Source organism: Palaemon carinicauda, chromosome 34 (genome assembly GCF_036898095.1).
Source record: "Palaemon carinicauda isolate YSFRI2023 chromosome 34, ASM3689809v2, whole genome shotgun sequence".
NCBI classification, from domain to species: domain Eukaryota; kingdom Metazoa; phylum Arthropoda; class Malacostraca; order Decapoda; family Palaemonidae; genus Palaemon; species Palaemon carinicauda.
The window spans coordinates 14,940,000-14,958,206 of record NC_090758.1 but is presented as its reverse complement, the minus strand read 5'-3'; the positions used below and the strand labels follow the sequence as shown (position 1 = coordinate 14,958,206).

General features: G+C 35.9%; 2 protein-coding genes across 3 annotated transcripts in view; both read right to left on the bottom strand.

Moving 5' to 3' along the window:
• Nucleotides 1-2,263, bottom strand: part of LOC137626725 (uncharacterized) — a 70,783-nt gene extending 68,520 nt beyond the window's left edge. The window contains 1 exon segment of the mRNA XM_068357735.1: nt 2,127-2,263. The gene's annotated coding sequence lies outside the window, so the exon portion shown is untranslated.
• An 11,985-nt stretch (nt 2,264-14,248) lies between these two features.
• Nucleotides 14,249-18,207, bottom strand: part of LOC137627094 (ankyrin repeat domain-containing protein 13D) — a 76,676-nt gene continuing 72,717 nt past the window's right edge. For both annotated transcript variants that reach the window (XM_068358105.1, XM_068358106.1), the window contains exon 16: nt 14,249-17,676. In XM_068358105.1, the coding sequence (XP_068214206.1) occupies nt 17,421-17,676 (256 nt within the window). In that variant the 3' untranslated portion in view covers nt 14,249-17,420. The remainder of the gene's footprint in view (nt 17,677-18,207) is intronic.

Here is an 18,207-nt window from a genome sequence, read left to right as displayed (position 1 = left end):
AACATCATCATTCAGTAGGGTATCAAAAATGCTCAAATAAAAGTTATAAGACTTTCTGAAATATTATCTCGGGGGAGAATGAGAGCTCCTTGAAAAAGAGAATGAGAGCTCCTTGAAAAAGAGAATGAGAGCTCCTTGAAAAAGAAATATTTCAGTATGAATGAAGGGAAATGATTATTATTCAAATGCCCTTAAGAAAAAAAAAATAAGTGAAGGGTCGACGATATCTTCATAATAAGGAAATAATTATATCGTTCATGAATGAAGAGTTCAATGAAGCAACTTTTATTTATGGAAGTGTATTGTAGATATTAAATGAAAATAATGAAACAAGGCTGAACCACTTGAAATGAACTGTATATTACTGTATTATTATTACTTGATATACTACAACCCTAGTTGGAAAAGCTGGATTCTATAAGCCCAGGGGGGCCATCAGGGAAAATAGCCCAGTGAGGAAAGGAAACAAGGAAAAATAGAATATTTTAAAAATGGTAACATTAAAATAAATATTTTCTATATAAACCCTAAAATCTTTAACAAAACCAGAAGATAAATTAGTTATAATAGTATGCCCGACTGTACCCTTAAGCAAGAGAACTCTAACCCAAGACAGTGGAAGACCATGGTACACAGGCTATGGCACTACCCAAGACTAGAGAACAATGGTTTGATTTTGGAGTGTCCTTCTCCTAGAAGAGCTGCTTACCATAGCTAAAGAGTCTTTTCTACCCTTACCAAGAGGAAAGTAGTCATTGAACAATTATATTGCCGTAGTTAACCCCTTGTGTGAAGAAGAATCGTTTGGTAATCTCAGTGTTGTCAGGTGAATGAGGACAGAGGAGAATATGTAAAGAATAGGCCAGACTATTCGGTGTATGTGTAGTCACAAGGAAAGTGAACCGTAACCAGAGAGAAGGATCCAATGTAATACTGTTTGGCCAGTCAAAGGACCCCATATCTCTTTAGCGATAGTATCTCAACATGTGGCTGGTGCCCTGGCTAACCTTTTACAAATAAAAAGCCCGCGACTTTCCTAGCAAGCGGCATACAGTACGTATATTAATGGCACCAACACAACTTTCATATTCTAGATCATATTACCAATTAAGACGTTTAACTAGTTAGGGTATTTTCGTAGTATGACAGCCACGACTCCCTAGAAAATGGCAAGAAAGAATCCAGTTTTCTATATGCAAAAATCCATCAATAAACAAAGGCCCCTATACCTACTCGCAAAAACCTGGAGAGGTGTGGTAGTCGGTAACGGTACATTTACAGATGGACATTAGAATAAATTCACTGGCCCCCGGTGTATTTTAATCATCCATCAGAAACGAGTAGTTTTAAAGATACGGAGGAGCCTTTGTATATCAGCTGCCAGTTCCTCGTCCTTCCTTAAATGATGGACACTAACTTACCTAAACTTAACCCCCTAACCTAACCTACAAGCCGTGACCTTACCTACCTACCTAACGAGGGGGGCTAATGCCCCCATGCGACCCCCTTAGAATGCCGTATTCTATGTCAGCCGTTATTAGACATACAGGGGACTGCTATCATACATACACAAGTAACAAGTTATGCAGGTTACCTTAACTAAACCCACCTAACCTAACCTAGGACGTAGGGTCCTATCTTTCCCATTCCCGAGATTATACCTTTGTTCCTACCGAGCCAGACAATTAATTTAAAGCATTCCAACCTGGAATGAATTATATGTTAAAGGAAAGACATATTCCAGGAGATTCCAGGACATCTGGACAGTAAATCGACCCCGAGATCACTGACAAAACGTCTGACACCTCAGCGCCCCTTTTGCTACCACGAAAACACCCGTCTCAAAGAGGACCTCTCGCTTCCTTCAGGAGTCCCACGCCCTTCGAAACGATGAAAATAGGAATTGCACCTTAGAGGAGAGGTAGGAAGGGCGGAGAAGGCCCCGCGAGAGGTTAAATGGAAAGATGGCTGACGACTGAGCGAACCAAAAGGGCCCCATCCTCTCCCATCCAGACGAGAGAAAAGGGAGACATTTCACATCAGATTTCGACGTCATTTCTCATCCTACGTGGCACTGACGTCCTTCGACGTCAGGGTAAGGAGTGGACGAAGGGTTCAGGACGTACCTCATGGGGGTTAAGTGGCGTGTAGGGGCCGCTATCCTTTATTGTAAAGCACTGTAATGTATACTTCTGCTTCCAGAGATCGCCATTTTGAACAACAAAGCCGATGGATGGGGACCGACCGACGCTGTTGTTGTGGCTGACACATTTTTTGAACGGGATCACAATTCAAGATTTTGACTTTCTATAATGTCTATAAAAAACATTTTGATATATTTAAACTACCTATATTAATGTATTTTAATATATAATAATTCTAAACAGTACTTATGATCTATATAACAAACGTAACTTGTTTACTAAATATGGGAGATCATTCAACGTTCGGGAGATGTCTATAATGTCTATATAAAACGTTTTAATTACTTTAAATTAATTATATTAAAGTAATTTTATATTTATTAGTTTAAACAAATACTTATAATATAAACAAGATCTTTAAATTGTTTACATACTTGGGTCTATTGGAAGATCATTCAACGTTCGGGAGATGTCTATAATGGCTATATAAAACGTTTGATTACTCTCAACTACTTATATTGAAGTAATTTGATATATAAATAGTTTAAACAAATATCTATAATGTAAACTATAAACTTAAGTTGTTTACAAATATAGGAGATGAAACCATAACAACAGTAGCATTTATTTTACGGGATTACAATTCAACGCTTGGGTTCGTCTTTGATGGACATTTAAAATAATTAATTGTTTGAGATAAACGTTAATTAAGGTTATAAAATTAATTATTAATCCTGAATTGTAATAAAGATGAGTAGAACATCCAAAAACACGCGAGATGAAATCATGGAACCATGGCAACCAATCTAGTAAAGCAGAAATAAGTACAGAGAGAGAGAGAGAGAGAGAGAGAGAGAGAGAGAGAGAGAGAGAGAGAGAGAGAGAGAGAGAGAGAGAGAGGGGGGGGGAAGAGGGAGGGGTAAGGGAGGGGAGATAAAAACGCCATCATGAACCGTACCCACTTTTAGTAGAAGTCATTGTCCTCTCCTGTTACCCAGGGCCCTCCCTGGGGTACCGCTACCTTTAGCATCCAGAGTCATGACACAAAAGAACATCCATTGTTTCCCATCAATTTTCCCTACAGTGGGAAATTGGGTTATTGGGGGAATACAGGCGAGAGAGAGAGAGAGAGAGAGAGAGAGAGAGAGAGAGGGAGGGTGGCGGCGAGATGAAAGGAGACGTTTACTGTAGGCCATGGAGAACGTTATGCATCAAAATTAAGAGTCGAACAGTCTACTTCCAGGGAAATTATTATCAGAGTTTAGACTTAAGAGTTTTTTATATATAAATTTTACGGTTCGTACATAATCGTTCTTGTATTTGAGCGCATTCACGGCCATATTCAAAAAGCGATTCTTTTTATTTATGGATTTTAGCTGACTCGGTCAAGGTTGGAGCTGGCCCGCTGTAGAACCGGCACCATATTACTGTCCCTGTACCGGTGAACGAATTGGCTATCACTGGGAATAACACAGTCCCAGGGTGTACCATCCATTTATATTACTGGGAAGTTAAAACTTTATATAATTTTGAGTCATTTGTTTGATAAAAGTACAATGTTTTGAAGGGATCACACACATTATGGCAATGGACATTATTCAGTTATGAAAAGGTGTATATATACATACATATATATATATATATATATATATATCATGACACAAACAAATTTCTGCTGTTTCCCTAACAGTTGAAAGGAATAAGTGATGAAATTAATTGTTTCAAGTCAGAATTTTCAATATATAAGAATTTTACAATCTACAGCATTTCAAAATATGTTTTTAATATAATCTAAGACGAACAAACAATTGTTTTTATAAATTATATTTTCAAAATATGAAACCTAACAGTGACAATGCTTTAGAGACTGACTATATATATATATATATATATATATATGATCAGCACTAGAGCTCCTCTCCACCCAAGCAAGGACCAGGGAGGACCAGGAAATAGCTGTTGGTGACTCAGAAGGTAGACCTATAGGCTCCCACAAACCCTCTCCCATCCAGTTCACAAGTTCTGCAACCAGTCACATTCATCTTTTAATTGCTGAAGCGTGGATGAAACCTTTGTAGAGTCAAACTTCCACATTAGTAGCTTCATATATCCACACAAAAGGCTCATTAGCAGTGCATCGAACACCACTCGTAAATGTTTAAGTATGAAACATCGCAACGCTATATTTCGCAAGCATATGCGAAAGGTAACATCCTCGCTATGCATTATAATATCATAATTCTAAGTCTATGCATTAAAAACAATTTATTCTTGGCAATAAATTTCCCTTTTTCATAAATTGTGGGTTTATCTTATTCAACTCTATGCACATATTTGAATTCATACACCAGAGTCATAATTCTAACTATGTGTAAACAATTTATTTTTAGCAATAAATTTTCCTTTTTCATAAATTGTGGGTTTATCTTATTCAATTCTATGCGCATATTTGAATTTGTACATTAGACAGCTATCTTCTTTGTCTATGCAAGTTCAGTCTCTTCAACATCATGAAGAATACCATACGAGTTCCAACACATAGGCCTATATGTGAAATGCTGAAAACTGAGGAGCTCATTTTCTGAACACAAAGGTCTTCTCTAAATGACCTCCCCATCACGACTGACATGTGACCGATATATGGTTAAAGAATTTGATATCGCCCACGACCTGATAATTCTCTCGCGATGACCGGGTTCGCGAGCAGCTGGTGGTATTGACTGGAAATTTTGCAATCAGGCTTATTCAACCATCAGTTTTGTATTATAAATTGCTTTCAGCCATGGGAAAAGTGGATCCTGAATGTGTATCATTTCAGCAGATAAGGCCATTTGTTCTGTATTCTGTATTTAAGACATTGTTTTAATTATGTTTATGATAAAACAAACCCATAAAAAGGAAATTCAGGTCTATACAAAACCTAAATATTGCTATTTAAACTTCTAACTTAAAGTAATTTTTGTTTAAAAATTGATATAGATGAACTCAAATTCTGAAGCCTATTTCACAAAATTTTCAAAATGAATAATGATAATGACTATGATAGAAATAATAATAGAATGATTAATTTGTTCTCATCATTTATTTATTTCCTTATTTCCTTTCCTCATTGAGCTATTTTTCCCTATTGAAGCCCTTGGGCTTTTAGCATCTTGCTTTTCCAACTAGGGTTGAAGCTTGGCTAGTAATAATAATAATAATGATATAAAATTGATAAAAATTTAAATATGTAAGATATATATATATATATATATATATATATATAATCAAAAATTAATAAGTCCCTCCTCCTCCTCTCTTTAGCTAGAGCGTTTGAACAATATGACGCGTGAATTTGACTCGTTCGCCAACAGCAGCCCATAAGTCAGAGGAACCCTCTCGCCTTATGCATTTCCTTAGCGGGAAATATCTGGCTTCTCATTGGTTGATTCGTCCTCTAATGTGATTGGTGTTTGTATGTGACGTCATACTATCATTTTTATGAATGAATTTAACCGAATAGGAGTGAAAAAAAACTATATTTATTGCAGAATAATTGGTATAGTTATAAATTACTAATTTCGTGTAAATAAAATAAAAAAAGAATATTAATAACTGATAAATGTATAAAAGATTTTTTTGAAGGGTTTAAAGTAAATAAATACATAATATTTGAAGGAATACTTGTCTTTGTTCTGGATACGATGATAAATGTGCGTGTGTGCGTTTGTTAAGCTGTAGTAAGCGATGGTAACGACCAATCACAGTTGAGGAAAACTTAGCCAATCAGAGGACTGGAATATCCCGCCAAGAGAGAGTTCTTATGAGTTGAAACCTGTCCGAAATTTCATAAAAATTACAAACTCTGAAGATTTTATTATTTTTAAGGGAATTAAAGGTATATTTTCTTTCGAAATATATAGAAACATTCCCTTATAAAAATTTTTAATTGCAAATTTAATTAGTGATAGATTTTTCATTCAAAATCCTTATTTTTTTTATTCACAAAATACGTCTTTGTGACGTCATCATGAGTAGGATGAATTTTACAGCTTGTCTTTGCATCTCTGTTTGCTGGTTTGAGTGAGCTATTAATTATATTGAGCTTAAATAGTGGAGTAAACTGCGTAACTTTAATTCGTATTTGGTTACATTAATCATATAATATATGTTTATTAGGAAATATATTGTCATAAAGGGTACATAATACCAGCAGTATACATATTTCTAATAAATTATGAATTAAAACTGGAAATTTTATGGAATCAAACTTAAAACATTCTTAAAACAATCATTTAGTAATAAAATGGATCTTATATATATATATATATATATATATATCTATATCTATATCTATATCTAATATCTATATCTATATCTATATCTATGTCTATATCTATATCTATCTCTCTCTCTCTCTCTCTCTCTCTCTCTCTCTCTCTCTCTCTATATATATATATATATATATAATCATCACTGTATGTATAAAACAATAGAAATAGGAAATATTTAAAAGCCACCCACACTAGAGCGTTTGAAGAAATATCTCATGTGAATTTGGCTAGTTGGCCAACAGCAGCCCATAAGGTAGAGGAACCTTCTCACCTTTTGCTTTTCCTTAGCGGGAAATATCTGGCGTCTCATTGGCTGATTCGTCCTCTGCTGTGATTGGTGGTTGTATGTGACGTCATACAATCGCGTATTTTATGAATGAATTTAGCTGGGTCGAGGTAAAATACTTATACTTATTATAGATGAATTAAGACTTAAAAATTATAATGTTTATGAAAAGAAATACAAATTATTATCAATTTAATAACAAAATACATAATAAATCTTGTTCAAATACGTAAGCTGAATAAATATGTAATTTGCAAAGGAGTAATTAACTTGGTTCTGGCTACGATGTTAGCTGTGTATGTGAGAATTTGTAAACAAAGACAACAACCAATCACGGATGAGAAGAGACAGCCAATCAGAGGACTGGAATATCCCGCCAAGAGAGAGAGAGAGAGAGAGAGAGAGAGAGAGAGAGAGAGAGAGAGAGAGAGGGGGGGAGGGTCCTGCGATTTATGAGTTGCTGTTCAATAGACCTACATGAAATTCCATAAAATTGCTTGCTACAGTTATGTTTTTTCTCTTTTTTTTCATTTTTTACTTTTAAGGGAATTAGATATATAAATCTTGAAAATATATAAAATCAGTTTTAATAATAATTTATCAAAAAAAATATATTCTAATTACTACATATTTTTTTCTATTAAGAAAAATACGCCTCTGTGATTGATCATGATAAACTATAAAAGTTTGTCTAAATGTCTGATTCTGTTTGCTAGTTTGAACGAGGTATTATGCAACACGTGGCTAATATGATATATTTGAATAAATAGGCCTAACTATTATCATATTGAGCTTAGATAGTCAAGAAACTGCATGAATATAATTCGTATTTTGTTACATTTCAAGTATAGTGTAATTATTGAAAGGAATAATAAATAGAATATTTTGTGGCTGACCAGATTTTGAAAATAGAAATGTAATGTTTGTTACAAGCAGCTGTTCATTGCATGTCAAAGCATTGCAATATTGCAATCAAGCATGTTTTGCCGTTTTGAAAGATATAACTAAAGGGATTTGCAATAATATATTGAACAGATTGCAGACAATAAAATAGGCCTAGGCCTAAACGTGATGAAAACCTTTCCATGATTATTTTTAAATTATTTCCACATTTTTGTTAGTAGGCCTATGTTAATATTTTTTTAAAATAATAATAATAATAATAATAATAATAATAATAATAATAATAATAATAATAATAATAATAATAATGAAACTTTTTAGACCTAATCTCCAGAAAAATTTAAACTTGAAGTAAAAATATTTTTCTTTATAAATAAATAAATTAACTCAATTTCACTCGGGACTCTGGATATCTTGTAAACAAACACACACACACACACACACACACACACAGGGCTTGAATATCGTTGTGATAAATTTAGGCCTATATAAAGGCTATAGTTATGTTGACAATATAATTTTTCATGTTCAATCCTCTTTTAACCAGACTCTGGACTGTGTCAGGGCTTGAGACAGAATAAGAGCTTAGGATCATATCCAGACTTGAGACGATTATTATTATTATTATTAGTTAAGCTATAGGCCTAACCTTTGTTGGAAAACAGGATGCTATAAGCCCAAGGGCTCCAATGGGGAAAATAGCTCAGTGAGGAAAGGAAATATGGAAATAAGTAGACTATAAGAGAAATAGTGAGGAATTAAAATAAAATATTTTAAGAACAGTAACAACATTAAAATATATCTCTCATGTATAAACTATAAAAAGAGACAATATAAGGACTTGGGACTATATCCAGACTTGAGACCGTAACTAGATTTGGGACTTTTCTGTAATGGGGAAAATGCGGGACTTGAAATTGCATTTGATCCGAGATATACAGTATTACCGGACCTCGGACTTTATCCCGGCCTGAGACCGGACTCAAGACTGTAGCCTATCTACCTTTGAACTAAAGGCTTAGGCCTATCCAGACTTGAGATCAGTCCAAGTCAGTTATGGTATATTTCGTAGGTCAAAATACATAATTTCTCCACGTGATTTGATTTAGTTTAAAAAGGGAATGAAAACACAAGTGTTCAAGACAGATGTGAGTATAGCATTTACACCCCCCCCCCCCCCGGGTCCCTACACACTTGGCTACACCTGGGATAATATAAAGCACCACTTGTGTAGTGTCTCACCGGAAGACTTCAATTTGAAAGTTCGTTCATTTATCGTTTTTTCAATTTGCTTTGAAAAACTCAAAATCTATTTTGTTTTCATTGTGAATTGTCTGCGTTGAATAATCCTTTTTATCTATCTTGTTAATTTGTAATCAAATCTCTCTCTCTCTCTCTCTCTCTCTCTCTCTGGTAGTGTGATTGATTATCTTACCGCTTGCAATTCTCTCTCTCTCTCTCTCTCCTCTCTCTCTCATAGTCACTCCGCAAAATAAGTTTGCTTCTTTGCTTATACCTAAAACTATAATTAATATTATTTTACTTGTGCCATAAATAAGTCTTACTTTAATCCAATTCAACCTTGAAATCAATTGGGATATCTTATTCCTTTACCCTTCCTATTATTATATATTATCATCTTTGCAAAATTAACACACGTCACCCATGTATTTACCCCTAAAATTAGCTTTTCAACCTTATCGTGGTGAAAGGGTTTGTGTATCGCCATGACTGGCAATGCTGCATTTAGTCAGGGCCACCCATACTAGGTTGGTTTGCTGTGAGATATCAGAAAAAAAAAATCTCCCAACATCACTGATATGCAGTGCCCAGCTTGGTGATGAAAATGGCCAAACCCCAGACATGAATAAGATGTCTGAGGCCTTTGTCCTGCAGATGACTTGAAATGGCTGCATTTATTATTGATATATATATATATATATATATCTATTTATCTATGCCTATATATATATATATATATATATTTATCTATGCCTATATATATATATATAGATATATATATATATATATACATATGTATATATATATATATATATACATATATATATCTATATATATATATATATAATATATGCCTAGCAATTTTAACAAATTAGACTGGAGAAAATGTGGGAATTAATATTAATGGGGAATACCTAAACAACTTAAGATTTGCAGATGACATAATTAAAATAGGAAAAGTAAAAATGTAGGACTGAAAATGAATATGAGTAAAACTAAGATAATGTTCAACGAAAATGCAGAGACAACAAATTTGAGTTATGGACGAACCTCTAGAGATTGTTAATGAGTATAAGGGCTTAGGACAGTCAGTGTTCCCCCAGTATAGGCCAAGGCACCAGCCACCTGTTAAGATATTAGTGCTAGAGATTTATTGGGTCTTTTGACTAGCCAGGCAGAACTATATTGGATCCCTCTCTCTGGTTACAGCTCAATTTCCCTTTGCCTACACATACACTAAATACTCAGATATATTCTTTCCACATTCTCCTCTGTCCTCATACACCTGACAACACTGAGATTACCAAACAGTTCATCTTTGCTTAAGAGGTTAACTACTGTACTGTAACTATTTAGTGGCCACTTTCCTCTAGCTAAGGGTAGAAAAGATTCTTCAACTATGGTAATCAGCTCTTCTATGAGGACACTCCAGAATCAAACCTTTGTTCTCTAGTCTTGGGTGGTGACATAGCCTCTGTACCATGGGCTTCCCCTGTCTTGGGGTAGAGTTTTCTTGCTTGAGGGTACACTCAGGCATACTATTCTATCTTGATTATCTTCTTGTATTTTTTTTTTAAGATTTCATATGAAACATCTATTTTAATGTTACTATTCTTAGAATATTCTATTGTAATTGTTCATTACTTCTCTTGTAGTTTATTTCCATATATCCTTTTTTCACTGGGCTATTTTTCATTGTTGGAATCCGGCCTATAGCATCTTACGTTTCCAACTATAGTCAATTCTTTTTAGTGAGGCAGATTTGCACCGACTCGCAGGGGTGCCTATCTAGCTCTGAAAAGTTTCCTGATCGTTGATTGGTTGGACAAGATAAATATAACCAATCAGAGAGCAGGAAACGATTCTGCGCTAAAAGGGCACCGCTGCAAGTCGGTGCAAATGAGCCTCACTAAAAAAAATTGAGTATAGGATTATAGCGTAGATAGTAATGAAAAAATAACAATGATAATGATAGCGAAGTTAAAAGAATGTAAGCCCGGAATGGTGAGCTTTAGGTAAACAAAATAAGATTATGGAAAGTAAAATGACACTTTCTGTCCAACTGTACTCTAGCAACTACCAATCGATCGTCTTCCCTTCCTTCCTCTGCCTCTTTTACAATCTCTAGGGACCCATTCTGTTATTCTTAATATCCATCTATTATCTCTCATTCTCATTACATGTCCTGTCCATGTCCATTCTTCTTCTTTAATGTTGTTAGAATATCCTCTACTTTAGTTTGCTCTCATATCCATGTTGCTTATCTTAGTTCTGTACCTGAAACTTGAAGGTTCTAAAGGTCGCTCATGAATGGCAGAGGCAAAAGACAGTGACACTGCCCCAGCAAGCAGGACAATGCCCTAGAGATTGACCATATATATTACATGATCAGCGCCTAAGGCCCCTCTCCATCCAAGCTAGGACCAGTGAGGGTTAGGCAATGGCTGCTGATGACTCAACAGGTAGATCTATAGGCTCCACCAAACCCCCAAACGTTAGCTCACAAGGATGGTAAGGTTGCAGACGCTAAAGGCACTAACGAGTTATAGCGGGGATTGAACACCCATCTGGCAAACACCAGGCAGAGACATTACCAATGAAGCCACGACAACCCTTTGAGAAGTTTTAAAATAACTATTGTATCTTCATGCATCACTACCGGAGGGAGACTCAAATTTTCTGGGCCACTCGAAGACGCAAGAATTTGGGTTGGATTGGATTTATTAACTTGGACTATGTAGCCTAGCACTGGGACCTGGGGAGCCATTCAGCACCAAAATACTAATGAGGGAAAACATATCGATCAATTACATACAGTAAAAGTTAGAAGAGGTTGAAGAGCAACATGGAAGAAAGGAATTGGGAACAGGTTTAAGCCAGAAAGACGTAAAGAAAGTGAGCTAGCAGCCAAAGTAAGTAATGCCTACAGTCCTTCGTGTGAGGTGCACCGAAGGCATACCCACCCTACGGAAACCTAAAGCTTTCAAACGCAGTAGATGTTCATTGAACATTAGAAACTCAAGAGTCAACCAATTCGGTTCCCCCATATCACTCGTTCTCCTTTCCTCAGCTTTTTCCGAATCTTTCTCCCCGTCTCTCCTCAAGAGACCTGTAAGTTTCCCTGCCACTTATAAATACCATTTGTTACTATATAATATTCTTGCTGTGCTGTGTGCGAACATCCTGGTCTTTTTAATGAAAATAATAAGAAACATTAAGTGTCTACTAAACATCTACAGTAACATTAATTTTGAATAAGAATTTCTAAAGGCTTAAAAAAATAATATGGGTAGATTAGATTCGATAGTATTTTTCGTTTATAAACAACTTTGAAACATTTGACCAATTATCAGTCACACTAAAAAAATATGTTCTCAAGTGAAGATGTCAAAAAAAGTAAGATGAATATTATAGGAATTTGTAGTACTTCATCAATGTTAACTCCATCTAAAACAATCCTAAAATAGGAGTAGAAATTAATTTTAGTTGAGCTTCTGATACTGAAGCTACCATAGATGTACATATCTATTCTCTTAATTATAAAACACACAGACGTCTGGCGCGGTTTTATTGATACAAGTCATATAAATCTCAAATTTCTTGTCATCTTGCAGTTCTCATCCATATTAGAAATAATTATTATTATAGAACCTGAAAAAAATATTCATTTACAATACCTATATGATTACTATACTTACAAATAATTCTCTTTACTTGAATCAAGTTTCGTAACCTGAATTTGTATTTCTTCTACGAGGCGCAAGTCGTTGTGCCTCGTAAAAGAAATCTTACTTCTTTTCCCTACATTAGGCTACTTATATATTTTTTTTTACGGTGACTGACGTGGCCTAATGTTGCAATGTTGTTTATAAACTTGAAAAATACTCTAGAATCTACCCATACTATGTTACTTAAATCGGAAACCAAACCTATGTTATGTAATTGTTTAGTATCGTGCAAATTAGCACGTCTTTGGTACACAAGAAACTCGCTACGGATTTCCCCATGTTGATTTAAATAAAGTCTGCATTACATTAACTAGAGTTCCTCCAAAAAAAACAAGTTTATAAATCACTAGATTTTCCTTTGACTTGAAATCAAATTAATATTCTGTTGGGTCTCTGCCAACAACCATACTTCTTCAACTAGGCCTGGCTACCACTATGACATCAATCTTTCACGATAAAGAATAGAGACTTGGCAGTCCTCTTAAATTTCCTCTCCATAATTATAACAATGCGTACTTGACTTTAATCGATCTGCTACGTCAGAAATTCCCGGGAAATATAAATAAAATATGAAAAATTTTAGAAATGTAATGCATAAATATAACTGTTGTGTATTGTAAAAATCTTAAATTATCAATTATATGAATTCATTTTCATTCTTATATTGCCTATTTGTTAACTGTGTACGCCTACATATAACGCCATCTAGGTTTTCAAGAATACCTTGACGGTGTATTTCCTTATCTCAATAGTCCTTGACTCTGAAGGGAAAGTATATTCACTATAAAATTTTCACCTTATGTTTAGTGTAGTTTTAACCTTCAACAGCATTTTATCATAGTTACATTCAGGAACCCTATTTGTATTAACTATAGTCAATTTTTTATAGCGAGGCAGATTTGCACTGACTCGCAGGGGTGCCCTTTTAGCTCGGAAAAGTTTCCTGGTTGCTGATTGGTTGGACAAGATAATTCTAACCAATCAGAGAGCAGGAAACTTTTTTGAGCTAAAAGTGCACCGCTGCGAGTCTACAAATGCGACTCATTAAAAAAAAATGAGTATGTATATACTGTTTTATATATAACTGTTTCAGGCCTCTGTGAATAAACTATCTGAAAATATCCTTTGTTCTCATTAAAAATACAACGGTAACAGTAAATGACTAAAAGGACATTAAGTTCATGAGAATTAAAGGGACAAAATGTCTAGGGTTTATAGCCCTAAGTAATTTTCCCCCAAGATCCATACATTGTAAAAATACTATTTAGTTTTGTTAAATTGTCCAGCCATTGTGTTGAAGAACAAACAAACTGTTTCAATGACAAACTGGATTTTTTTAAGCTGGGTGGGAACTGAAGGGGAATTTTCCTTTAGTTTCTCAGCCAGAATACTGTCATGATTTACATCTCCCAGCTTGTGACTTTTCACTCTATCCTTTGCAGAGTAAAAACTTCAAATATTTACCTGAAAAATGAAAATGATTATCAAAACAATTCTGTAAATATCATTCACAGAATGACAAAAACTTTAAAAAAAACATTAGAAGCTACACAGAATACTGATGATATCAACAATTCATTGAGAAATCGGCACAATAAGAAGTCACTTAGAGGAGGATGAATAAGGAGTTGGTCTTATTTAATTTTATTATTTAATCCATTTACTCACATAGATACAAATCACTTCTTCCAATTGATGGAAACTTCTCGAAAAAGACGAAACTAAAGAGCAAAAATAACAGATTCACGTCAACGCTTGAACCATTTATGACGGCAGCTTGGATGAAGCCAGAGAAGGGGACCTACCTTGTACAGCATTTCAAATTTTCAATTGGACGAGGTCATCCTTCACCTGTGCAGGATGACCCGACTCCACAAAGGGAATAGGGAAAGGGAAGAGACACTCGTGACCATAGGAGTGCCGGAACAGGTCAAGAAGAGGAAAGACTCCGCTAGGTCACACAAGGAATGCTGTAACATAACAGGAAGAGGAACGAAGTCACAGAAGGAACGCTGGAACTGGACAGAAAAAGGAAAGGCTCCGCAAAGACACAGAAGGAATGCCGGAACAAAAAAGGAAAAGGACAGGCTCCACAAGGTCACAGAAGAAATGCCAAAACACGAGAGGAAAAGGAAAGGCTCCGCGAAGTCACAGAAAGAATACTGGAACAGGACAAGAAGAGGAAGAGCTCTGCGTGGTCACACAAGGAATGCCGAAACATGGCAGGAAGAGGAAAGGCTGCTCCATAAGGTCACAGAAAAAACGCTGGAACATGACAGGAAGAGAGATAGCTCCGCGAGGTCACAGAAGAAATGCTGTAACAGGACAGGAAGAGAGGAAGCTCCGCGAGGTCACAGAGGGAATGTTACGGAAGGTGGACCCTTCGTCTGGCGACAACCACGCATCCCCTACGAAACCGTTCGACCACGTCCTGCCCAAAAGATAATGGATCGTCCCCCCAAAAAACCCTACTGATACTCGAGACAGAAGAGCACGATACAAATATCCGGAGGATTCGACCTACAGGTGTGGCGACGAAGTCGACTCGGTTCCCAAGTCATACAAACTATTGTGCTTAATGTAAAGCTCATATGCAGTGCAAAAATCACTAGCTAAATAAAGGTTATTTTTGCTAAATAACCCCATATAAAAAGAGGCTTTGAAGAGGCACTATCAGCCACCATCATCTACCCAACATACACTGCATTTCACGGAGGCCCTCGCTGGGCGCAAGAGTGGCCGCGTCACGTACAAATAAGCTTTTTTTTTTTTTTTAACTTTGTTCTCACAAACAAATACTGGTAAAATTTACACTCTCACAAATATATAAACTGTTTTAGACTCCACAGAACAAAAGAAAATCTGGGTTTCGCATCCGCGGCAGGTTCCACAGGGCACGGCATTGTGCCCCTGCGAAGTACGCCTCTCGAATCTTACATCCGGACTCCTTTCGGCCAGACTCATGTAGCCACATTTAGAAACGCAAGAAAATGCTACTAATACTACAATTTTCACAAAATTTCCCTTTTTCTCACGATTAATTTCCCCCTTTTGGCAATGCTATGAAGTCCCCTATTGCAGAACGCTACAGTATCGGACTCTACAAAATAATGATAAAGTATTGATAAAGTATACGTACACACAGAGTAAAACTCCATTTAACTTTATCAAGGCAGCGAATGTTGATACTCCCTGATATTTCGACATCTTAAAAGATTCTTTGATAGGTAGAAACCTTCAATACGAGTTCAAACTAATCAACTCTTCATAGTCCAAGGTCTAGTTATATACAGACAAAAGAGAATTATATAGGACTTTGCCAGTCCTTTGAAAGTTAATAATTTTAACATAGTGCTCTGGTTAAATTAATTGATAATAACAACACGCTGGCTACTCGAGGGAAAATAGCATCTCGGTTATGAAAAAAACAACGATTAAGGTTTCGAGTATGATTCTTAACTATTAGCAAAAAAATTTGTTGAGAGGTTTCGTAAGATTTTCATATAGGAAAGGATTAATTTGTAATAAAATAAGAAAAATGGTCAGTTCTTAAGCTCTAACCTACTATGAGGTTCAAAGTTCAGGTCTGAACATGACCAGCATTTTTATCAAACTGTATCAATTTAATATTCATCTACAATTACTTGCTTTAAGAAGGTGCTGTGGTGACAATATCGTAATTATTAGTTTAACATCATTACCGGGTTAAGTTTTAAATAAAACTTCAATTTCCAGTAACATCTAATGCACGACGAATTGGTACGAAAAAACATCCTTTGCAATGGTCTGCCAAGTAGGCTATGAACTGCTTTAAAGAGGCAGTTACAGAGGCAAATTTTCATGGCCTATTTTGCATATAATCAACAACGGCAACAAAACAAAGGTTGCCAAACTTTGCGGCCGTGTGCCATGCTCGTAATGAGAAGAGGGGACTTTTTAACTTTTCCACAAAAGATGGCTACTTGGCGCAAACATACTACGCACATTATAAAAATCACACAATATTGTCTTCAGGAATGGCACGTGCATTTTGAACTGACGAGACCGCAGACTGCCCCACCCCCGGAGAAAAGTCTTCATCGTTAACTAGGGCGATTTCTTTTTGTCGAAGGTTTAAAGGCTTAAAGATCGCATACGAATGGCAGAGGGCAAGGATAGGACAATGTCCTTGAGACTGACAAAGCCCTACTCCTCCAGGGAGGGCCAAGCAATGGCTGAATATATCGTTTGACTTTGTTAAGGACATTATCCCTGTTCAAATAGAATAGTTTTTCACTTTAGGATAAATTGAATTTGTTTTGGTGAATAAACTCCTTTATAAATGATCCACCTTTTCTCAAAGCAGATTTAAATGTTATGTTCATCCTGGTAATTTATTAGAATATATTTATTAGAATATATATAAATCTAATATGTACTTAATATGTATGTTGCGCATGTAATTTTGTATTTAAATATAATAAATATATATATTCATATACTGCATGTATATATCAATACCAATAAGTATAATTTCATATAGAAAACAATCATTAAAGTCTTCTGAATTTAACTTTGATTATTATGAGACTTTCAGCTGATATACCTCAAACAGTCCCTCCCATTCACAAACGCTGACTCGGCTTTTCAACATCACAGCAGACAGTCCAACTCGGGATATTTCGGAATACAAAGTGAGCGTTCGGTCTAAAACATCGTTCCATCAATAGTCGTTAACGTACACTCATCAAATAATCATTGTTACGAAGGGGTTTTTGTTTGAGGCAAAGCAGAATTTTGAAAAGCGACTAAGAATCAGCCGTCATTATTTCTCGGTCAGTGACAATTCCAAGATTCTCTTTAGGGTCTCCTCCTCCTGGCGACGACGCGTCTCCTCTTCCTCCTGGTGCTGCTGCGAGAGAGAGAGTGCCATGGCCATCTCCGAATCGACCGGCGTGACGGCCACGACTCCTCCCGGGACGGGGCCGTCCTGTTCGGAGCTGTTTGTGACGGCCAGTTCCTCCGTCTTCCTGGGCGGAAGCGTCACACCCAAGCTCATCGCTAGCGATTCCTCTATCGCCCTGAAAATTAGGAAAGTTAAAAAGTCTTCTCTTAACTTGTAACTGCTACATTAACTTTGACAACAGACAACCTGAATATATTGACAACAGACAACCTGAATAGTAGGAAAGTTAAAGTCTTCTCTTAACTTGCAACTGCTACATAAACTTTGATAACAGACAACCTGATTATATTGACAACAGACAACCTGAATATTAGGAAAGTTAAAGTCTTCTCTTAACTTGCAACTGCTACATTACATTAACTTTGACAACAGACAACCTGATTATATTGACAACAGACAACCTGAATATTAGGAAAGTTAAAGTCTTCTCTTAACTTGCAACTGCTACATAAACTTTGACAACAGACAACCTGAATATTAGGAAAGTTAAAGTCTTCTCCTAACTTCCAACAGCTACACAAACTTTGACAACAGACAACATCACAGAAAGTTTATCTTACAAACTTGATATGTTCCAAGAAGCTCTTTGCAAGTCGAATAAAATTTTTGCTTAGGGTAGGCCTAACCTAACCCGCATGCCTTCGAT